We start from the raw sequence: 24,630 nt of genomic DNA on the forward strand, positions 1-24,630 counted from the left end.
ATTCCCGAGGCACGCTAGATTCACTTTATACTGTTCAGTTGCTTGAATTACGCAGCTATAAAAGGTGCAAACTGTGCAGCATACTGTTCCATTAACGACAATCTGTTGGCATTATAGGGCAACAAATCATTTTGACGTTTAAATTCAAACTGTTAAATATGGATGCTACTGCTATATACAATACAAAGATTGCCTCGGAAAGAACACAATATATGTTCTGCAAGTTCAGTTCATAGCTGTGCGCACGTGATCTTATATGTGGAGGAATGCTAACTGTAAATAATTTTTGTCGTGTGTGGAAGCGCCAGAACTCCATTCATCTAATACTACCCTTTCTACCACCAAGAGTAAAATAGATTGTGCAAAATATATACAATGACCCTCTAAACAGAAAACAACCTTAAAAATAAACATTAATTGTAATAAACGGTGCACCAGTTTTATTTTACTCAGTCCAGTGATGTTTACCATCAGTTTTGGGTTTACTTTGTGTTCATGCAGGCTGTGAGAAATTTGATTATTTAGAGTGGGTGAACCCTTAGAGTCACTAATGTTAAGAAATGATCGCTGCTGGAGTAATCTTCAGGAAGAAAAGGCAGGAAACAGTAATTGAAGAATCCGTCTTTATTATTAAGACGTCCATGCAGTCCGAGGTCAAGCTAGTAATGCCCACTCAAACCTCGTTAACGGAGCTCCCTCCAACCCCCACATTCAAGCATAAACATCCACGATCGTGAGGAAGCCACGAGCATTGACACGAGCGCAATGCTCGTGACTACCTCGCGGCATACAATAATAACAAGGAAACCGGCGTGCACCCAACACACCTCCCCCTTTAACCCCTTCCCCGCTCATGAAGGAACCACTCCGTCATGAGCCACGGGTGCCGTGTGCTCATGACGGAGTGGTTCCGTCATGCTGCGGCCGTTGGCCGCCGCTCCGCCCACGCTGCGCTGATTCCCCGCCTGTGCGGGCGATTAGCGCAGTGGGCGGAGTCATGACGGAACCACTCGTCATGAGCACAGCTCAACCGTGGCTCATGACGGAGTGGCTCCGTCATGAGCACAGCGCCACCGCGCTGCCCCCAACTTCCCCCCCCAGCGCTGCGGCGGAATTCCCGCCGCAGCCAAGGGGTTAAAAAAACCACCGGTGACCGCGCGGCGTGACTCACCACCGACCTCCGACCAGGACCAGGTAAGATTGGATTTTATTATGGGAGAAAATGCGGATGGGGTATGGTGGGGGAGGGCACATGGATTACTTTATTCATTCTGTGGACTTTTATTAGTGTTATTTTCGAAGTATAGTTTTACACTGTAAGCTCATCTTGCCTATAGTAACTTTAGTCACTGTGTATAGTAATTTTATCTGTAGTGTATTTACAACAGTAGTGTTTGTGTATTTTCCACAATTATTTTTTTCTCAATTAGCAACAAATAATAACCTTATTTAAAAAGAGGAGAGTGTCGCGTCGCTGGCCTAGTAAACGAGTATTGTGTTGCTGCACTAGCGGCATGGTCTTGTGAACCAGGGTCTCATTGCAGAACTGGGGCAGCACAGTGAGAGCAGTGGAATTCATTGCATTTTACATAAATCTCAGAAAATTATGGAAGTGTGCGAAAAACAGTTTAACAAAAGATTGACCCCTTTGACCGTAAAGCATCTAATTATGCATTTGGGCAGCATACCTTGTTTCAAGTCATTATCCCCAGCAATCGAACAACGTAAGTGGCTAATGATGATAGCATTAATGTACTTTTTCGGTATTTTATATAGGAATAGTTTTTCCAGTGAGTCTCTGGAGGAGCATTGTCTGTTTAAATGTTGAACTCAAGGGCTAGGCATTATCCTCTATATCGATGTTCCGGCTGAAATGCTTCAGTCGCTTGTAAAAAGGTTACACACTAGGTTTATGAACTTCTTCAGGACAGTGGGCCCCAATTCTTTTCACTACCCATTCCTTATCAATGTAGGTTCATGTATAGTGTATTGTGTGTAAGTTGTAACTGCAGTTGCAGTAGTCAGGAAAGGTGAATGAGAATTAACAAACTTCTTTTCTCAAATGCTGAACAGAAATGGAAATATCCACGCAGCACAGGAGCAACATCAACTGTTGCATGACTAAACACTTATAAGGTCCCAAAAGCGAGACCTATTGGCTACGCCAATGCTTGTTCAAAATAGGGTGCATAATCTTTAAACCCCCACCGCGAGAACATGTGTAATGTAATGAATAATGAAGACACTGAGTTTTACAGACTTTATTACAAATCCAATTTAGAGGGAGCAGTAAATTACACAGACCACTATTTCTGCCTTGCTTATTCTTTGTTTTCTACTATTGTATTCTGAGCAGTGCCTGTTTCACATGTCAAAGTCACAGGGAGAACTGGTCTTAAAAATGAGTAGCATTAAGGCAGGTGCCCAGTTAACACCCTCCCACCATCTGTATATTGAATAGAATGTATATTTGTCGTTAAAATTGTTTCTGATGTCGATTTGCGCTTAATTGGAGACTTGCTAATTTGGGCTGGTTTTTGGGCTGGAACTGGTCTGATTGGGCTTATTTTGGGCTTATATTTGAGCGGCTTCGGGCTTGGGACGGGTCTAAAAATCTGGCAACACTGCGCTCAAGTCGTGAGGAGTCAATTGTGGTCTGGGGCAGTCAGTGGCAGTGCTGCTATGGGTGATTTGCAGGCTGGCTCTGGAGTCTGGCCGCTGCAGTCAGAGCACCTGAACTTGAAGTTATTAACCCCTGCCTGCCATAGAGTAGAGACCATGGAGCGAGTGAGGTAAGAGAGCAGCAGGAGCCCAGCTAGATAAACGTTTTTAGAGGGGTGGGTTGCTGAGTGGCTCATCATGCATAGCTGCCAAGGTTTCAGATACTAATGAGTGACATTTTCATAATTTTTTCCAGTGTAATTATGAGTGACAGTTCTATGGCAATGAGTGACGCTTTCTGGCGAGCAAAATCAAGGAACGAGGCTGAGGCAAACATATAAATATCAGACATTGCACCCATTTGTGCAACAAGACTGAATCATACTGTGTGTGCGCTACCCAAGGACCATTCATTAAAGGGCATCTAGTGAATGAAGTCACAATAGCTATCAATATCCAAGCAGACGTCACTGTCATCAAACCGCATTCTGGAATGGTTACTGGTGGTGCCCATTAGTGGTGCAGGAGAGGCCTGTTGCCTTTTCTTCAGATGCCCCTTTAAGAGAGAATAATCTCAGCCAGGCAGCAGCTTGAAGAAAGCGATTTATGATATGATAAAATTATTAAAAGATAATTTCACTGTGGGGGGTAGGCGGTTCCATTCTCAGCTCATCCATCACTGGTAGTTGGGACAGAGCTGGCATCATAGGTTGAAAACTTGAATGAAACACTGGTTTCCATCAAGCCTCTCTCCATTCTCTCTTTCGCTTATCTTGTTCGTCTTCTTCCCCTCTTGTCTCTAATAATTTTGACATCTGGTCTTTTTAGGGTCACACATCTACTTTCTTTTTCTTGCCTCAGCCTGTTTCCTTTCACCTCTTCCTTCTCTTTCCTTTCTCCCTCTTCTCTTCTCTTCCCCCTCCTTCCTCTTGCCTTTCCCTCCTCTTTCCATACCTTTCTTTCTGCCCACTCTCTTTACTATGCCAGTGTCTCCCTTCCTCCATCTCTCTGCAACTTGTATAGCAGATTTATAAATTCAGCTGACAAAATGCTTTAATGTGCCCGTGAAAAAAAAAAATGCTTTGCGTTTGCAGAAATGCACATCAGCAGGCACATTCCAAACCACTTGCCAGGCAGCTGACTCTATTCTAGTGGTTTTAAGGAGCATGAGACCGTACAGTTACTTGGGGGCCTTAATGGTGATCAATCAGGTCATGATATTGCAGAGTAAGCCGTGGCTCTTCGAAAACAAAGTCCCTAGTTTCTCAGCGAGCTGCCAGTTCCTCTCAGCAATTAATTTTGTGGCGATGGCCGGGTTTCACATTTACAGCAGTTGTTCACCTCCTCACACAGACAGCTGAGCCGCACGGTGACAAAGGCAGTCCTGCCAAGTATCACACTGGCATCAGGGGGTGGGGGCGATGGAGCATTCGCTGCCTGCTGGGGTAGCATTTGGAGTTCTCCCTGAGATTACGAATTCAAGGAGAGACTCACTCACCGATCGCTCTGGCTGGAGTTTCTAGGCCTTTATTCAGGTCGTAATTCAACCCCACGAGGGCCCCCTGCATAGCTGCCAAAATTTCAAATTGCTGTGTGTGACATTTTCATAATTAAATTGTAATTATGAGTGACATTTCAACGACTGTGAGTGACACTTTTGTGCAAGCAAAACTCAAGCAATGAAGACGAGGGAAACATATATATCAGTAATTACACCCATTTGAGCAATGAGGAACTCTAAGAAGACTAAAACTGGTGCAAATGTCTGCAGCGGCGGACTCACAATTACAATAAAATTATTAAAATATCACACCTAGCAATCTGAAAGCTTGGCAGCTATGCACTTTGAGGCTGCTCTTTACCAACTGACGTTGGAACTACTCAAAACAGCAATGTACAGTAGAACGCTTCTTACTGTGTATCATCTGTTGTTCATGCACATCAAGGGTTGAATCTCTTTGGCAGCAGTAGTCCCATATCAGTCATGTAGATTGCACAATTTTCTTCTTCAATGTATAATTCAGATGTAGCTTACTCAAATTATTTTAACTTATGTTGGTAATATATTTTAATGGGCACATCTAACAGGGGGTCACAGTAGTGTAGCACAAAACAGCCCATCCCATAATCTCCATGATTATCTCATGTACATCCAGGGTTCAATTCCCTGGCTTTACATCCCTTCATTTTCAGTTTTATTGTTATTGTCTTCTTTAATTTAGTCATAATGTGCTGTATTATTTTGGAAATATATTTAAATAGACACACCTAACAGCACCTCATGTAAGTTTAGCATAATGCAGCCTACCTGGTTTGCTCAAGACTCACCTATGTACATCTGCTTCCTTTAATCTAGATGTATTTCACTTGTATTTTAGCAGCTGACAATCACACTTAACGTGCTTCATGTCGTCTTTGTCTTGTATCTATGTATTTGCTTTGCACATTTCTTTTTCGAAACATTGACCATTCATGGCCCACATCACCCGGCAGTGTGCGAGCCTTGCCGTTCCGTACTTGACACATTATTATGATTTTACTGTTCTTGTAGACTTTTAACACTGTTGGTTACCATGAAAGTAATGTGAGAACAAAATCACAGAAAAATGTAATGTTTCTTGTTTCTTCTGAATATTCAAGGAGTGCCGCAGCGCCGGAACAGTTTGTCCCGGGCCTTGGTTAAAGTTGAACATGTTCCCATGGCTCCTACAGCTGTGTTTAAGGATTGTGATGATAATGTGTCGCCCCTACCTGTATTTTAGCTGTGGGCCCCTGGGCAGGCTGTGCACCATGTGTGTGCTGAGGCTGCTGTGAAAGAGAGATGCACTATTTCAAGCTGGTTTTGGGTCCCAAGAGCACACGTCTTTTCATTCCCAGGGAGATGGTTGCTGCTGCTTAGAAGTAATGACAGGGCGCAACCCCTGGTTGTTGCCTTTTGGCCACCAGAGCGGGCTTTGTATTCGCTCTGTGTTGGCAAGGTGGAGCTGACAGACCCCTCTGTGCTGCGTTTGGTTCTAAGGGCTCCAGTGAGTCATTCCCTGTGAATAATTAATTTGCTGTTTTTGAAAGATAAAGAATCACAGGCTTCAACACTGTTAAGTTGGTTTGGGGTCCCCAGAGCACATCACGTTTGTGCAGGTCCCCACTACTTTGATGGCGGGACCATGATGTATGGTCATTGAATGTCAGCTGTAGATGATGGATCCCTGAACAGTGTCATGTATGTGCATGTTTGGAATGTGCTGAGGAGATTACCAGGTAATCGTTCATGCAGCTCTCTGATGGATGTCACATGCAGTTTTTCTGAGTCCCCAGATAGATCATACAGTCTGTGTGTTCTCTTTTGTACTGCCAGTCACCGGTATATTCCACTGTGAAGCCTTGGACCGTGTCATGTATGTGCATGTAACTTGCATGATCGAGGTAACTATTAGCGGCGATACTACGTGTCTCTCGGACCTCTTTCAAGTGCTCGCTGGCCTTTTTACCCAGCACCCCTCCCCCAGGGGCGGCAATCTGAGGGATAGCCCCGGGCGCCACAAGCTCTAGCTACGCCTCTGACTACCGGGCCAACATGTCTGACCGCTTCCAGATCAAAAGAATTCTGTTGCTTGATTACGCAAAGAAACCTGCGTCATAGCACTCGACTCCTGCATTAGTTTGGAATATATTACAATATATTTACTAATCACTAGATCAGCAGAATGCATTAGATGCTAGAGCGTGATTAAAAATGTTATTAAAGAAATGTCGCTGCTCCCAGGTTAAAATAGGCCTTATTAAAAACATTGATAAGGCTAGAGAGGTCTGTATTCCTAACGAACACATTTTTTTTTTTTTAAACAGTGGCAGTGAAAAAAAAATGTTTGTTTTTTCAGTGCATCTATGGGATAAAAAAAAAATGTGGTGATTCAGTGTACATTTGAGATGTAAAATAGTTCCTCACGTTTTGCTGTGCAAACACTATACGGGAGTATACACAACACTGCCAATACCTTGAGGTGAGAGAGAGGTAGTTCTCTGGGAGAATCCAAAACCCACTCTAGTTATTTAAAGAATTTATAACATCCAACTTTGTCAGCTTGTCATCAAGGAATGCTGTGGCGCTTTAGCCAAAGGCGGCATGGTCCTATTACACTTCAGCGTTTCAGTTCTGGCACTTTTCCAAGAACTGCAGTCAACAACAGCTTCAATGAATGAATCACCATTTGAATGTATGTACCACACCCTAAGCAACCAAACTAACTTTGAAATGCATGAACAACCATGTAAGGCATCCCTCACAACCAACTGCTTTTGGAATGCGCGAGAAGCCAAGTTAATATAGCATCTAAGTTTTCATCTAGTCCAGTACAAAGCAGTATCTACCCTGTCCTAGACCTGAAGATCCAGATGCTTAGAGGCAAACCAGAACAAGCACTGGCAAAGCCGATAAGTCTCTGGCGTTGGCTGACCGCGTTTAGGTGCTTTGGCAATGCTTATTTCTTATGTTTTTAAGTGTGTGGTTTTTCTGTAGTGCAAATCTAGCCCGAGGGCAGCGAAGTGCTGCACAGGGTCAACAAGTTATAAGAGGTAGAGATTTGTGGACTGTTAATGCGTTGTAATGTAATTTTCTTTAAAGAAATGAGTCTTCAATTCTTTCCTAAATTAGAGCGTCGTTGGGGTGGTCCTGATGGATGTGGGGATTTTTTCCCAGATCCTGGGTACATATATGGAAAATGCTTTGCTGCCTTTTGCCTTTGTTAAATGTCATTGTTGGGGGGCCAATAAATAATGCTACCCGTGAAAGAACTCTACCTTTCTGTTTTTTGCCCTGATCACTATGAAAAAAATATGGCTAAAAGCAAAAATATTTTTGGGGGTCTAAAAAAGCACACATGGCCCCGGTAGTACTTGGCACAGGAGGGAACTACTTTGTGTGCAGATGTGTTCCTTGTGAAAGAGTATAGAGCCATCACTCACAGTGAAGGCAGCCAATGGCTGAAGTGGGCTGGCGCGTTGACCTATCCTGTATTCCCTGGGGGGAGAAGAAAAGTGGGAACGACACCACAGCATCCCAATGGATGAAGAGGCCGGGCTGAAAGCCCCTACAAGTCCATATATTAAATATATAATTTTATTAAAATCAAAAAGTCTTGGATTAGGCCTAAAACAGTGAAGAAATTAGAAATGCCAAGTCCTCACCCACTTTATAAATACAGAGTGGTCTTGTAAATTCCTAAGGATCACAGTGGCATGTTTTGAAATAATGCTTCCTGTGAAAGAGCTCTTCCTTCCTTCCTTCCTATTTTTCACACCGGGCCCGAAGGCATTACTTGACTAACACAACTCACATAGGTCTGTAGATGGAGATATTGTTCTTTATGTAAGCTGGGACGTTACCACTTATGACTTGGTGAACCACTGAAGATGATGTGCGATGGAACAGGCTGGCTATGAAACTCCCACAGCACTGACCTCTGTGTATCCTACATGGGGTCTTCTTATCCACTGCCCTTGGGTCCTAATTTTATCTAACCCTCCACCGATGTGTTGGCTATTTAGCGAATACCAGTGTGTAGTGCATTACAATAATCCTGATTTGCGCCCATGATGGCTCGAGTTACAAATAGCCGGGTCCTTGGAGAGCGATTATACTGATTCTTACAAACAATTTAAGATAGTAGTATGACAAGCTGACCATCACGCTCACCTGTGCCGATGTGGAATAGCTGGTTGTATTATACACCGGGAACAGGATACTAAGTGAATTTACTAAATATAATGCAATGTGTTGAGATGCAAGTATTATTTGAACCTACAAAAGGCCAGAAGGCCACGAACAACCCGCAAACCGCTCTAATGCATCGTGATCAACACCCATTCCCTCTGCTAACACGCCATGGATATCTGGGACACCATCACCGACCTCTCCCCCGCCGTGGCCTTCATCACTGAAATGTGGTTCAACCCCATCTCGAACCCCAACATCTCTACTGCCAATTCAGACGGCTAAAAGGTGATACACCGCGACCGCACCAACAAACACGGCAGGGGCATCGCCATCATCTTCAAGGAAACCATCTGCTGCACCGCCACCAATGACGACCCAATGGCTCTCATGAAACACCTAAATAACAACTACAGACCGACGCGAAGACCACTATAAGAGTCCCCTTCGTTTACTGACCCCCAGGCCCTGACCAGCCTTCTCAACACCATTTCCAATCTCACCATCCCCCTAGCCATCAATTCCCACCACTACGTCCTTCTTGGCGACCTCTATTTCCATGTCGACCACACAAACTCCATCACCCTCCTAGAAAACACGAACATTGGCTTCCCCCAAGTGGTCACCAAACCCACGCACAAAGCCAGACACACACTCAACCCTATCTTCACCTCCAGCAACATAATTAAATTCACCCACATCACATAACTCACCTGGACTGACCACACCATCATTCACTTCACCTTCTCCGACATCCAGCACACCATCACCAAGCACCACAGAGCCACGCACCGCACCTGGGGCAAGATAACGGAGACTCTATGGACACATGCCCTGAGCGCCACACAACCTTGACTAAAGAAGCAATGGTGTGTCACCAAGGACCCATCCGACAGAGCCGCCCACAATGCAGCCCTCAAACTACCACCTGCGCATTAAGGAAGCCAAGAGATCAGCCATCACTGCTCGCACTGACTATGCATCCAGATACTCACAGGAACTCTTTAAAAATAGTAAAGGAATTCTGCCAGCCGACGGCCACAGAGAACACCATCCACTGCTCACAAGATCTCTGCGAAACCCTCTCAGACCACTTCCACAGCAAGGTTGCCACCATCTAAAACAACTCTGACCCCCAACCCACCACTTTCATCCTCGACAACCTCAACCAACCAGCAAACACCAGCCATATGATCACCATCTGGTCTCCGCTAACCACGCAGACCACCACAGCCATTATGTCGGTCAGCAATCAGCACAGAACTCACCAGCCTCCTCAATACCTACATCTCCACAGCAACTTTCCCAGACAGATGGAAACATGCAGAGGTCAGACCCCTCCTAAAGAAACATTCTGCTGACCTCATGGCCTCAAATTGCCAACCGATCTTACTGCTCCCCATCTCAGCCAAAGTACTCGAAGGTTGTCAACCAACAGCTCACCGAATACCTGGAACAAAACTACCTACTCTACACCAAACAATCCGGATTTGGGGCCAACCACAGCACTGAGACCGTGCTAATCACAACCACAGATTACATCCAAACTCTCCTCAACTACGGAGAAACTGTGGCCCTGATCCTCCTCGACTTCTCAGCGGCATTCAACAGTCTCCCACCACTCCCTCATTGACGGACTCTACAGCATTGGCATACAGCAAAGCATTCTCGAGTGGATCACTTCTTTTCGCACAGAACGCACACGGAGCATCCTACTGCCCCTCAGAAACCTCTGCACACAAGGACCTCATATGCGGCATACCCCAGGGATCATCCCACAGCCCCATCTTGTTCACCATCTACATGGCCCCCCCTCGCAGACATCATCCGATTCCACAGACCTAACATAACCTCCTACACAGACAACACTTAACTTATCCTCTTCACAGATTATCCCGCCAAAGCCAAAAACAACTTTTGCAGCGCCATGACCAATGTAGCCAATTGGTTGAGAGACAACTGCCTCAAACTCAAGTCCGACAAAACCGAAGTACTAGTCTTCGGGAAGAGCTCCTCCATATAGGACCATAGCTGCTGGCCAGCAGAACTTGGACCAACACCCACATTAATACACCATGAACGCAACCGTAGCATCATCCTCAACAGCCAACTGATCATGAAACGAATAGTCAACGCAGTCGCCGCCTCCTGCTTCCATACCCTTGGCATACCCTGCAGAATTTTCAGATGGATATCAATCCATACCAGAAAGACTGTCGTGCAGGCCCCCATCACTTGCCGCTCAAATACAGTAGCGCCCTCTATGTGGGAATTTCCACTTAGCACCTCAGAAAATTCCAAACCATACAGAATACCGCAGCCAGACTCGTCCTGGACCTCCCCAAACTGACCCACATCACTCCCCATCCACAAGAAATGGCAGTACAAATTCCTCACCCATGCATACAAAGCCCTACACGATCAAGGACCATCCTACATCAACCGAACTTCCACCTGCCCGCAAGACGCCTGCGCTCCTCCTCATTCACCCTTGCGCACACTCCCCACATCTGCCACAGCTGGACCTGTTCCTTCTTTTACATTGCCGCCAACTCCTGGATCGACTTGCCCCTCCACCTCCGAACGGCACCCTCCATGACGGACTTCAGAAAGAAACTCAGGACATTGGTTTTCGATGGAGTCATGTCACCCTCAGCACCCCGAAACCCCTAGGAGCGATAGAGCTGCGCTTTACAAATGTTGATTGATTGATATCTGATAACTGACCTAGTTTTCCTTAAAGAAATATCTACATGCAATTTGTCCATAGTCCTAATATTACTAATGTATGATTCACTAACATCTTTTGCACTACATTTCTGTGTAATTTCTCATTGATTGTTTGTCATGCCGCTGAGCCGAGTAAAGTTTCACTAAGCGACTAAATCCCTTAAAGGGTTTAGCTAATACTCTCAGCCAACTACGTGTTCCTCTGGACTGGTACCCAGCAAAGGGTTGTCATCCCATCCTTGCCAGGCAACAACCAAATCCGTTTACAAGGAGTATATCATCCTATCTTTACCATAGGAAGGCACATCAAATCTACATACCTCGAAGCAATGCCCATCCGTCAGCCGCCCAGTAATGTTGGTTGTACAGAAGGATGAAGGAAAAATTGTACATACCTCCGCAGATCTGAGAAAAGCATAAGATAAAATTCTCACTAATGGAGTCTAAATGCTTCATTCTTTTTACTTTTCTGTTTGCATTTGGTAGTGTTGTATCATAATCATGATGATTCTAATCCATATTGTCTGTAGCAGGCCAGGGTAGAATCAGACTCCATTGATGCAATGTTCCATTGTATGTACACTATTTTGGATGGTCTAAAATAGGGTAGTCTCCTCTTCCCTGGTGGTATCCTGGCCGGTCTGTTGTCCTTCAGATGCCCTTCTTCCAAATGTATATTATATGCCTCAAAGAGAGGGGTATGAAATACCAGTTTGTTTTAACTTTCTCCGCAAATATCGGTCTATCTAAAAACCTGTGGGCTTGGGAATTCGAACTAGCTGTGTCAACAAATTAGGGAGAGAACAGGACATCCTATTGAATATTGAATGCCAGATGATGAGTTTGGGAGCGTAATGAAAAGGACTATGCCAATATCCACGAATACAATTTTAGGGACCTAATCTGCAATAAATAGATCATTGTAATCTCCAATGTTTCCTTATCCTTGAGTACAGAACCGAGTCGACCCTTGAATACGGTTCTAGAAGGATACAGAGACAAAGTCGGGCATTTGGTAGACTGGTGTCAGGACTTCAAGGGCCTGTGGTGAGCTTTCTTTCTAGAAAGTTCCAAAAAACGATGGCATCATTATTGGCTGTGGAGAAAAGACTGTTCCTGAATGTTTGCGAATGGGCAGGAACCCGGAAAGAAAGCCTTGTATGCGGAAAACCCATTGTAGGATCTATGCCTACTCTTTCTTCAGCCCTTCCACAGCCAGAGTCGGGGTCAGACTGGGACAGAAAGTAGGCCCAGGCACCAAAATAACAGTGGCCCTAGTTAAGAAACTTCAAAGCTTAAAAAAAAAAAAAAAGTGACCAACGTATACAAATTTGTGCAGGGTTGAACTTGTAAGGATACACTGTATAATAAGTGTTCAGCAATGTATAAAAGACTGCATGGCAGTGAACTTGCTGCAGGCCACTGTTTGCTTCAATGTCTGCTTCAATGTCTGGGAAATCAATAGAAAAACCGACCCGCAGACAATAAAACCGACCCACACACTAACCTGTCAGACGAGACCATCGGGCTAGCAGGAAGAGGGGAATGCTTTCTGGTTCTCATTTGTGTGCCAGGTTACCCGAGTTGTACTCCTTGCCCTTACATTTCTATTTAGGTCTCGTTCAGGTGAATGTCTTATTTCTCCCTCCTCTGCCAGTTTTGCATCTAAAAAGGTCTTCTTTATTATGGCTGTTTCCTCTCTCACATATAGGCGAGATTCCTTGCCAAATGAAGAGTAGACTTCATTATAAAATGCATTTGCAATTGCTCCATTGGTGTACTGTTTTCTTTTTGTATCTTTTATCCTGTCCTGATTTTCCTTATTCTAAAAATGTTACATATTTCTGCTTTTAAGGATTTGTATTGCTTTGTTGCACGAAAGACGTGTAGTCAAAGGTTAAACCTACACTAGTAATCCCCTCGACTGTTATAAACTCCGTGCTCAAGTAGCCATGCCTAAATCATGAATGTAGGTAATGTGTGAAAGGATTTCATCTTTGAGGTATCACAAATTGGATGCAATCGGTTTGTAAGTACTGTTCAGGACTTCACAATGATTGAATTGTCCATTAAAAGAGGTCCGTGCTAACCTTTGGTTTTGAAAAAATCTTTGTGTTATCCATGGTTAACCAGGTTAACAGTATCAAGATATTATGCAGCTACTGACAAAACGGATAAAAATCCTTAATTGCCTTAGTTACATTGGTAGCTAATGGGGGGAGGGGGGGGGACTTACTGGTTCTGTCAGATGTTTTTGAAAACTTATTAGAGGTATATCAGCCAGCCCTTGTTCTTCCTGTCACACAGATTGATTGCAAGACCGCTTACCATGAGCATTGCCCAGGACTAGTCTGCATAACCGGTTAGTCCTGTACTGGCGCACTTTATGCTATCAATCTATATTGAGGCTTTGCTCCTCGGTGTTTGCAGTCGGCCAATCCTTTAAGCCTCAGAACTGACAACACCTTATTCTAAGTAAACTTAACCAGAGAAGAAAAGATCTGAACCAATATGACCATGTGGAACCCCCATCACCTTCAGCGCTTTAAAAGAAACCTAATAAAGGAAAGAAAACAATTAATGAAGGTGTGGCTGAGAGCACACTATAGAACTTGATGCAAACGGTTCTGCATGTATTGTAAAGACTGCCAAACATGCAGCGCAATATATACACTCTCCAAGAAGGCCACTTTGGGTAGGATCATTTTCATATTTTTCTCCTCCTTTGAGGGGATACTGGGAGGGGACTTGCTTTCATTTAATTTTCCCATATGCCATTTGTATTTGGCTTAGCTACAGATTTCTGCCTCCACCTTTTTGTCCCTCTCGGGATTAAGGCAATGGCTCTGGAAGAGAGGACCGTCATTAGATTAAAGCTTTTGCAATGTATCTCAAAGGCGCTCCCATGCCAGGGGTCGTCGGGCATGGCCACCGCAGTGGGAGGCAGCATGGAGTCTGAGCTGAGGAGTTTGGATTAAGTGAATCTCCAAGGAAGTCTTCATAATCAACAAATGTAATGTAATGAGGCGCTTATATAGCGCTCTATCACCCGACGGGTATCCTGGCGCTTAAAAGGAGAGTCCCCACCAGAAGTTAATAGGGGCAGCCGAGGTGTGACACAGGAAGGGAGGAAAAAGAGAGATAATATCAGAAGGAAAAATTACTCCAGCCTAGGGAATAAAAACGTTTTCAACTTTTTCCTGAAATCCATAAGACTTTGGACCTGACGTAGATCCAAAGGGAGAGTGTTCCATAGCCGAGAAGCAACGGCAGAGAAAGATCTGCCACCTGTTCTGGACCGCCTGAACCGGACTACATTCATCAGAAATGCAGAAGCAGAACGAAGGTTTCTAGTTGGAGAATACCAGCTGAATTTTCTTTGCAGATTCTTGGGGCCCATTCCATGAGCTGCCCTAAAGACAGTGCATAGAGCTTTGAATTGAATTCGCTGGTGGATCGGCAGCCAATGCAAATCTCGCAAGGCTAATGTGGTTGAGGTCCCTCGCTGCCTATTTAAAACTAGTTTCGCTGCAATGGCCTGTATTCTGTTCAGCTTCCCCGATAAGGGTGTTAGGCGCACCCAGATATAGAGAGTTGCAGTAATCAAATCTGCTGAGAATTACGCATCTCACAACCTGCATTCTAGCAGAGTTAGGCAAAAAAGGGAGGATCTTTCTCAGCACTCGGATTAGCGAGAAGCAAGTGCCAACTGTTTTGTTAACCTGAGAATTCAGTTGGGGGCCCTGATCCACCATCACCCCCAGATTGCGTACTGTGCTAGAAGGGAAACAGGTGCGCCAGTAGGGGACAGCTGAAAGATGGGTAAAACAGGCTGATCAGATCTGGAAGAACACCGGACCACTTCCGTTTTAGAGCTGTTAAATTGTAACCAGTTCTTCTTAAGCCACTTCGTGGTGCTAGTCATACACTCGTTAAATCTTTCCAAGGAAATGGAGTCATTCCCTTCCAAGGAAAACCCAAGCTGGGTATAGTCTGTGTAATTCACCACCTCCACTCCAAAAGATCTAATAAGCGGAATGAGAGGCTGCAAATAGATGTTAAAGAGCACAGGACTAATCCCTGAGCCCTGCGGGACCCCCTGTCGTAAGGAAGACTTGTTAGAGGAGAACGGCTGAAGGCACACGGTCTGTGTCCTGTCTGTTAGATAAGAACAAAGCCAGTAAAGGGCGCGACCGGTCACACCCTGGTCTTTAAGTCTCTCCAACAGTATACCGTGGTTTACAGTGTCAAAAGCTGCGGACATGTCCAGCAGCACCAAGATCACTGACTGGTCACTGTCCTCCCGCATCCTCATATCATCAAGCACGGTAACAAGTGCTGTTTCAGTACCGTGCTTGGGCCGAAAGCCAAATTGCATCTCGTCAAGGAGCAAATACTCCTCAAGATACTGGGATAGAGACTTGCTGACGATGCGTTCCAGAATTTTAACAGGATATGGCAATAAAGAAATAGGCAGATAGTTGGCCACACACCCGGGGTCAAGCGTGTTTTTTTTTTTTTTTTTTAAATAAAGGATTTACTATGGTGTACGGTTTATTAGAACCCTAAGTAGAAAACTGGGAGCCCAACATCATGTTAGCAGGTTTTATGCTCGACCGGGACATGTTCTTTGACTAACAGATTCATGTCCCCATTGCATAAGGTATTGTTACCTCCTAAACCTATACCAGTGTATGACTATCTCCCCTGTGTTTTCTTAGTGTCATTTTTCGTGTCGCGTTGGTCTTCCCTTTTTGGTATCGGAGCCAAGCTGGATTACTTGATATATCGCCTTTCTACCCTGTTACCTTTTGTGTCTACTCCTTTCCCTTGTCCATCTTTCGTACTTTTCGCCCCCTTCTTTCCTCTCTCCTGCAAGTCTCTTCTGTGTTTCCTTCTATAGTTATTTAAGAGTGTTCCCCCCCCCCCCCACATTCACTGTATGGAACTCTGACTGGCCAATGTTCCAAGTGACCGTTGGAGAGCCGTTGCGGATCAAGTAAGATCCTGTCGTGATTATCTGCAAGTAAAGATTCAAACCTTAAATCAGTTTGGTGACAGCACTGTAGCTGCGAAGAGTGGTGGAGGTAGTGAGGGGCTTTCTTTCTAGATGAGGCAGAGCAGATGTTTGTGCATGATGGTGGAAGCAGGCCTGGCAAGGGGGGCGAAGCAGCAGCCGGGGCAGTCACCAGCATACCGGCTGTTTCTATTGTGCAGATGAGCACAGTGCGACACTTGGGGGTCGGGAGTATTATGGCCAGTTACTAACCACCCTACCGCCTTAATCTATGAGGTAATATTGGCCACCAATTTCCACTTTTGGGCCCCCATTGGATCTTGGGCCCGAGAGCTATATTCCCTGATGTGCTGGCAATAACTTTTAATTAAATCTGTAAACGCAAAAGGGCAGTTTTCTCCTTTTAAAGTATTTACACCACTCTGCAAGCAGTAAGTAAAGGGAGTATCGATCATACGTTTTATACGCAGGTAAGAAAGGTATTGAAGGATTAATTTGCACTCTAGATTGGGTTAAAATAACCAGTTGAACATCGTAATTGCATGATGTGCTTGACTATACAGTGGTTAATACCAGCCACAGATACTTTTTTTTAGCTTTGCATACTTCATGATGACCCCTTCTGCTCATGCCTCTTTGTGGGTGCCGCAGCAGGGAAAGCGTTGCATGATGTGTTGGATACATCGGCTACTGGGTGATGCAATTCAGTGGCCTGACTTGCACTTGCATCCACATCCTGAGGATACGCTACACTTTCTCTTGCCAAAGCAGTTCAGAGGCCATATCTAAGCTGCTGACAGAGCACCGGGAGGAAGCGACTACCACATGGTAACAAGTCCGATGAAGGTCAATCGAGGTACGGTGGAAAGGGGAAGAGAATCAGTGGGCTGCATTCACCGCCGCCCCGTTTCTTCATCGACTATTGTCTAAACCTGCCTATTCAAGCAGCTACAATTGGAGGTTATTAAATCTGAGGACATAGGTAGGGTCAGGGAAGTCCATGCTCTTTCACTCCATATATGTTGAGAGTGGTGACGTCACCTTGTGTCTGACATCAAGGCTCCAAATTATGCATAACACTACTGCTCAATAAGCTAGGAAGCGCCATTTCCTTCAAACTCCCGGCATCCACAGTGTGTACATGTAACCTGTAGCCTTCTACATCCTATTCGAGTTGGCCAAAATATATACCTGCATTTCCATTTTTCATTTGTGTGCCATAGAGCCGTTAGCATCGTCCTTGGGTCCTCGGAGGGAGTGAACTTGTTTAGATCAATTCTATTTCTTCAGCGTATGTGATGACGCCAAATAGATGACTTTGACCTTACATGAACACCACGGCGAACATTGGCTTGGAGTGATTTTCCATTCGTCCTTTCTTTTCAGAAGAATGGTCTTGGATTTTTTTTAAACTCCCGCCTTTTTTTGTAAAATGCATTTATACAGAATGAAAACAAAGCACATTGTTTTAATGCTCACTTTTCCACATCAGGCACGCCAGGGTCAGACTGTCCTTTGAGGTTGGTCATGTGTTGGAGTAACTCAATAAAGAAGCTATTGTGCCACTCTCTTTTACCAGCTGTAACCTGGTTCTTCATTTCCTTTACAGCAAGAGATATACGGCTTGGCCAAGAAGAGCAACCTTACCGAGCTGCAGGTGGAAAGGTGGTTCAGGAGGCGGCGGAACCAGGACCGGCCCAGTGTACTCAAGAAATTCCAGGAGTCCTGGTGAGTGAGGCGTCTCTCATGGTGATTGTCTGAAGTACAAAGAAGTTATAGACAGTGGAGAAAGCCAACCTGTGACACACAAGCTCCAATAATTAGGGTTCTGTGGAATCGCCGTGTGGTGTATTTGGTGTTTAAACTGCACACTCTGCTTTAGAACTTATAATGCAGTCACCCGAGGGCGCAGGGAGTCGGTAGCTTGTAGAGCCTACATTGTCTGCTGTTAATAAGCCCCGAAAAAGCCAAATGTTTTTTTTTCTCCATATAAGAGGTGATGAATACGACGTATATGTTTTGCTTTATATAATCAGTCCCCCAGACAGACGGTTAGCTCTGCCCTGTCTGCACAATGCGCGTGCCCCATTCAGGCAGGCATAGACCGCCCGTGCACTGTACTGTCCTGTACTTGGAGTGAGCAGACACAATGAAAACGCTGTACTATATCTTTCTTAAAGTAAAAAGTTGAAGGCGCGTCCAAGATAGGGGATGAGTAGGAAGCCGTTTCCTGTGCTCTGCTTCGGCTTGCGCCGATCGGATTGATCTCCGACCAATCCACTAAACCCCGTGGCCGAATTTCTGGTTGGTGAGTGCCCCACCCTCTCCGTTACTGGTGGAATTGCCCCAGTAGAGCCAGTTTCATATGTGCCCTGGAGCTGGGAGGGGGAAAAGCTGCTCCCTAAGATGAAAGCCCTCGGAGCAGAGTCCTAAGAGTCGGGCGCCGCAGTGGCAGAACTTGCAACAGGCACACGGTATACCCAGCAGATCTACGAGAACTGGTGCTCCCGCTGCCCAGCTTCTGAGATACTGGCGTCGCGGCTGGGCAGTGGCGAGTGGGGCAGAGTGTAGAGAATGGACAACCTGAGGTTGGGGCAGGGAGATCCAAGACGAGGCCCCATGGATCAGCCCAGTCTCCAAGCACAAGAGGAGGGTGAAATACACTGCGAGTGTAAAGCAGTCAACAGAAAAACTATAAGAGGCCCCCTAGTTGGCGGAGCAGTGCAGTGTTGGCTGGAGACATAGTGGTGCGATGAGGCCCTGGTTCCTGTGGATAGAGGCAGGACAGGTTCTAGGTCCAGGCCCTATCCAGAGTAGCCCCTGATACCTCCCAGTTGGACCTGGTAAGAAGTTAACGGATTTGGGCATCTGGTCCCGCTGAGTGCAGGAGCAAAATCAGAGAGGGAGCAATCAGTCAAGGACTTGCGATTAAAACCCCACAACTAAAATTGGACACTGCAAAAGCTGCCACCTACATCCTGGCCACTAGAGGGGAGGAAGAGGTAGCGGAGCAGGAGGGGACCCTCACAAAGATCAGACCTAGAGTCCTTCGTTCATATGGTGTTCAAGATCATATTGAACGAGCCAGACAAAGAATATTCTGTTGGATACAAACCACAGAACCACCAGGCCGTCCTCAGGAGCAACCCAGCTGCCGTACATTCCAACGTGAGTGCATTTCTGCATAAAAGGGAGGAGATCATGATAGCCACCAGGCATAAGGCAGAGTCCTCCTGAGAGGGGCAAGCCATTCTCTTCTTTCAAAGAGTGTACCCCATAACGCCACAAAAAAGGCAGATCCTCCCTGTCTTAGACTTCCTTCGAATTCAGCAGATCGAGTACAAATGGGGCCACCCATTCCGTCTCGTTTTTGAATGGCAGAAAAATACAGATTGCATCCCTAAAACAAACCAAATGATTCCCCAGACAGGTTTTTGCAGCAGGCCCCAATAAAACAGAAGTGATGGCTATTCACCTTAGCAAGGACTTGCAGGGTGAAGTGATCAGGTACTGGGGTAGAGAAATGGCAGGATGTTCGCCATTCTAGTCCGGCAGGGTTATCAACTTGACACTATGGTTTGACTATATTCTCCTAAAATACCCACAGAATCCTATATGTAAAAAGCTCTGGCGGAGCCCCTTCATGAGTCTCAAGGAAACTTTATAATTGGAGTAGACCTAAATATAGTGAAGGATACGACATGACACAGGTCAATCCAAACATTAGTAGTCCAAATGAGTGCTTTTCCACCGGACACACTCTCCTGGCTAAAGCACTTCGGCATCTCTGATACACGGGAAGACATTCCACAACCACTGACTACACCCATTCCTGTGCTGAACATAAAACCTGGTCTTGTATCGATCACTTTCCTGGTCACACTGGTTCCAGAACAAGGCCACAGCTACTGGGCACATGGCACGTTCCGATCACGCCCCAATATGGTGACTCTGCAGTCCCCGAGAGACCTTTATCCATATCCAGGACAGAGACTGAGGAATGCTGGTTTATATTGCAAATCGATGGTGAATGACATTGATAAATATTTTGCCAACTTCCTCAATGAGAACAAAGTAAAGGTATTAGTTAGAAAACAGTTTCGCGTACAGCGAGATACAATGGAGAATAGATTAGTGGGGTAACTTGGGGGGGCGGTGGGGGGGTCAACTGATAGAGCTCGAGAATGAGCGTAAGAAAGCACATTCCCAGAAGATATGGTGAAAAGTGGTGGCTGCGAGGGCCCAGCTGAAAGCATCGGACACGGGTGAAGCAAAATGCATACCCCTGAAGGCAAAACAGTATTTGGTTGGTGGCAGTAGAGCGGGCACATCGTATTTGGTTGGTGGCAGTAGAGCGGGCAAATCGTTGGCGAGCTAAACCAGTTCCTCATAGGATCACTTGATTGCAAGAGCAGGATTCTCTTAATGCGACTTGTACTGCTTTGCTGTCATGAGAAACCGTGCCTAGCTGGCAAGGAGGACTGTTGTGAATCAAAATGTATGACGAAACTCTTGCCATACCAGATCTCCAATTTCAAGCTCCGCTCTGATCTTGGTCATCTTGAACCTTTTTTACAGTAAAAGGAAGTACTAAGACGAGCTCCCCTTCTGTTTGGCGTGTACCACACTGCGCCCATTCCGCCACGAGTGGAAGAGTTCAAGTCCCTGCGGTGACAATTGGGCACCTTGCATAAGCAACAAACTCAGACGCCAACATCTGGAATCTCTTTAATTTACAATGTTTGATGTTACATGAAAACTGTCCTACTTCTTTACTGATCTTACCGAGGATGAAACTAATGATCTTTCTTCGGATTACCTCAGCGTTGTGGATCCACCACTAGCCATGTGCACCCCACGACTCCGCGCACCCCTGCAGGCCTTAACTGCATTGCCTGTCGCTGGCACTGCTAATTCCTGCCGAGTACTTCAGTCCTCAGGAACACCCATTCTGAAAGTCTCTAGATCTGCGCCATGGTGTGCTATGGCTCTGTTGTAGAACCGCGTATGGTGATGGCCTTCGGCCCACCTTTTAAGTGAATACAGTCCTGTTACAGTTAGTTACTGTAACAACTTCAAGTTCTACCAAATCTCGTTCTTCGGGAGCCCTACTTTCTTCCCACCTCGGTCTTCGTATCTCATCTTTCTCATTATGTCTGAGGTACCTTAAATTTGTCTTGACGCCAAGATGACGCAATGTAAATGCCATTAACAAATGGCGTTCAGTACCTCCTTCCATATGCTTTATGGAGATCAAATAATGTATGTTTCTACTTTGAGGAATGAGGTCGAACGCCACGTTCCTTCCAAACGTCATGGAACAATAAGATGGCGGTTTCTTTATTCCGAGTGGCGTGTGATCTGTAGGTCACAGCTTCAGTTCATGGCGGACACTATTTAGCCTTTCTTTCTTTATATACTTTGAACAAAAATCACACTATGGGGCCGATTCACAAAGGATCGCTGCACTCATGGCAAGGGGGCGGGGGGACTGCACTTCTGGCAGGGGGTGCACTCGTGACTGGGGGAACAGCACTCATGGTGAGGGGGCCGCGCTCATGGTAGGGTGCGCACCCATGACTAGGGGAACCGCAGGCATGGTGGGGGGGGCACACTCATGGCAGGACCTCTGCAATAAGTAACTGCAGAGCAGAGTTACCGCCACGAGTGTGGGCTCCCCGCTACGACTGCGTAGCCTCCACCACGAGTGCGGAGCAGCCGCGGCCTGTGAAGGTAAGAGCGGTGGGGCCGGGTTGGGGGTGGGGGGGATTCGACAAGACGACCACTATGGAAAATAAAATAAATAACTACTATTCCTACTTCGTCATCCGTCGAAATCCCCCCACCCGGCCAACCCTGCCTCACCACCCGGCCACACCTCCCGCCCCACCGCTCTTACCTGCACGAGACGCGACTGGTGCGGGGGCCCTTTGTGAATCGGGCCCTTAATATGTTTGTGCTGATACCATATAATCCCATAGGATAATCTGTTATTTAGTACAGTGAACGGAGATAGGCCTAAAAATTACAGGTGAGCGAAGAGTAAAGGAAATGGGGAATATCCTACATTCTGAGAGCAAATGTACTGTGGTCTGTACTCGACCCCAGGGGCAGCCTGTCTCGCTATAGTGCCTGTAATGCTCTGCGCTCCATTGCCGCTAGTCTCTCCGCATCCATCAGTCGCGGTTGGAAAGTGATAATATAAAGTGACTAAGTGCATCTTTTTTGAATAATGTATGCTGTAATTGGAACCTTTAAAGTGATGTTCAATCGTTGCAATAAAGTGGCCAGTCGCTTAGCAGAGATTGATGATGGTGAGTGTGGTCCGCCCTGCAGTTTGGCAGTCTTCTCATTTTGCTTCCCATAGCAGCTGTTCATGGCACCCCAGACGTGCCGTTGGAGGCAAGGCACATTTGCTTATGTCTACAGCCACTCAACCGCTTCTATGTATGTAGGTAGGTATTTATATATTGTGAAGCTAGCCAAAAATGTAGCAGAGCACTGTACAGGGTCTAAGGCAAACAACAGTTAACGTGTGATTGGAGGAGAAGCTGGTATCTAAAGGTGAAGTGGACTCCTACTGCATCATGGTGTAGTGCTCTCTAGAGAGGCGTGTCTTCCATTCTTTAAAGAAACGTGTCTTTTGCTCTTTGCTGAGCTGGAGCAGGGTGGGTGGCAGTCCTGATTTAATGGAGAGATGATTTTATTAGTCCTGAGTGCCTACATGACGAAGGCCTGGGGTGCCTTGTGTTTTTAGGTCTCGCCTGAGCCAGCGCATGCGCTGCTCGACAAGCAGAGGCGCCATCTGACTTTCCTCTCTCGTCATGGTGCGCGCACATCGCACACCACTTGCCAGCCTGCTTTCACTTTTCCCGTCGCGTGCGCACACCACTCGCATCCCTACCTGATGTGTCTTCTATTTTCGGTGCTTTGTATTTTGTGTGTTTTCTCCCTGCTATGTTCAGCTTTTACTGATGAGTTATATTCTTTTTGCTCTGTTCTGTTATCTGTCCTGTCTGCTTCTCTGTTTTCCCTCTGTATAGTGTCCTGTTTTGTTCTTCATGTAGAGAGCCGAATGCATTTCACAACCCGGCTTTGTGTGCATTTCACACCCTCTCAACGAACTGCCGCGCGGACCGTGCTCTGGGCTCGCTGACCTACATTCCCCAGCCTCAAGACGAACATTTAATATGTTCCACTTATCCATCAATAACAAATTGTTTCTCTTTCCCCGGTTTTCCCAATAAGGGCTTTATTCCACACTGTGCGTGACAATGTAAGATTTACCTCCGCCAATGTTTGACAAAACAAGGTTCATCTCCCCCCCAATATGTAACTGCACCAGGTTTATTTACATGAGTGATTGACAACTATGGGAGGCTTTGTCATTTTCATTAATTGGACATGTTTATACTATATTCATTTTGGCCCATCGCAAACTGAATTGTTTGAGCACTTTAAAAACAAGCGTCCCTGTTACTGATCTCTACAGGAAAAGGGGCTTACCCATTCTGCCCTGGTTTAAATTGATATTCTGACTTATAGATTACACGCTGATCTTCATAAATAATAAATGATCTCCCTGCTGATTTCCTATCTTCCAAAAAACTCTGTATGAAGCGTTCATTAGCGTGGGACTAACTGCCCCCCCCCCCCACCCCCCCTCCTTCCCCACAGTTGAGTAAGACCCCAAGTTGTTCTGATGATGTCCCACCCAAGATGGCGGACATTCAGCGTGGGGGTGTCACAGCCTGGTCTTATTCCCAGCTGTGCTTCCTTCAGCTCTCGCAGACAGGTTACATTGACCGCTATCACCGCTTCTACTTCCAACAGTGGGTTCGCAAATGTTTTGCATCCTATCGTTTTCTTATGTGAAGTTTTATTGTCCCGATCAGTGCTAGGATTTTTGTTGCCCTATCCAAATTAACATTGTGACTACGAACACTCAATTTGATTTCACAAATCCCATAAATCCAAGTCATGCAATTATTGATTATCTTAAAATATAAACACAATCATTCCTTCACTTGCATTAAAATTCACCTTAGGAAAACCCAATTTTTAATCAACAGTGAAAAACATTGTGATCCACTCTCGAAACTTAACCCACAACTGAAAACTTTATCTAAGAATATTATTGATAGCATTTTGTTTTATGTAGGGCTTCACACCTGCTCTGTCATTTCGAAATGTCATAAATGTGACATGTCACAAATAAATGGTTACTATTAGCTAACCTAATGGTACTCGGTTACAAAACTGTAATGCTGGGTGACTGAGTGGAACTTGCAAAGATTCGAAATTGTGACCACATTAATGTCACAACAAACGTTTTAACACAGAGGCAAGATTCCCAGATATTTATTTTAATGTTTTTTGTAAGGTGATGCACACCACATAAAGGGGGCTTCAGATAGCCAATAGGGAGGGGATAGCAAGATAGAAGCATTGCAAGCAGATCTAATGCTCTCTTTGCCTGAAAGTGAACTATAAAAATAGCCCGTAATTCTGC

At 45.5% G+C, this 24,630-nt stretch overlaps 1 protein-coding gene across 1 annotated transcript in view; it reads left to right on the top strand.

Annotated features, from left to right (window-relative positions):
* The window catches only part of CERS3 (ceramide synthase 3), a 314,458-nt gene that overhangs the window by 166,881 nt on the left and 122,947 nt on the right, over positions 1 to 24,630 (top strand). The window contains exon 3 of the mRNA XM_085644534.1: positions 17,728 to 17,846. Within this exon, the coding sequence (XP_085500660.1) occupies positions 17,728 to 17,846 (119 nt within the window). The remainder of the gene's footprint in view (positions 1 to 17,727; positions 17,847 to 24,630) is intronic.

The sequence above is a fragment of the Triturus cristatus genome, chromosome 3_1 (assembly GCF_964204655.1).
Source record: "Triturus cristatus chromosome 3_1, aTriCri1.1, whole genome shotgun sequence".
Classification (NCBI taxonomy): Eukaryota; Metazoa; Chordata; class Amphibia; order Caudata; family Salamandridae; genus Triturus; species Triturus cristatus.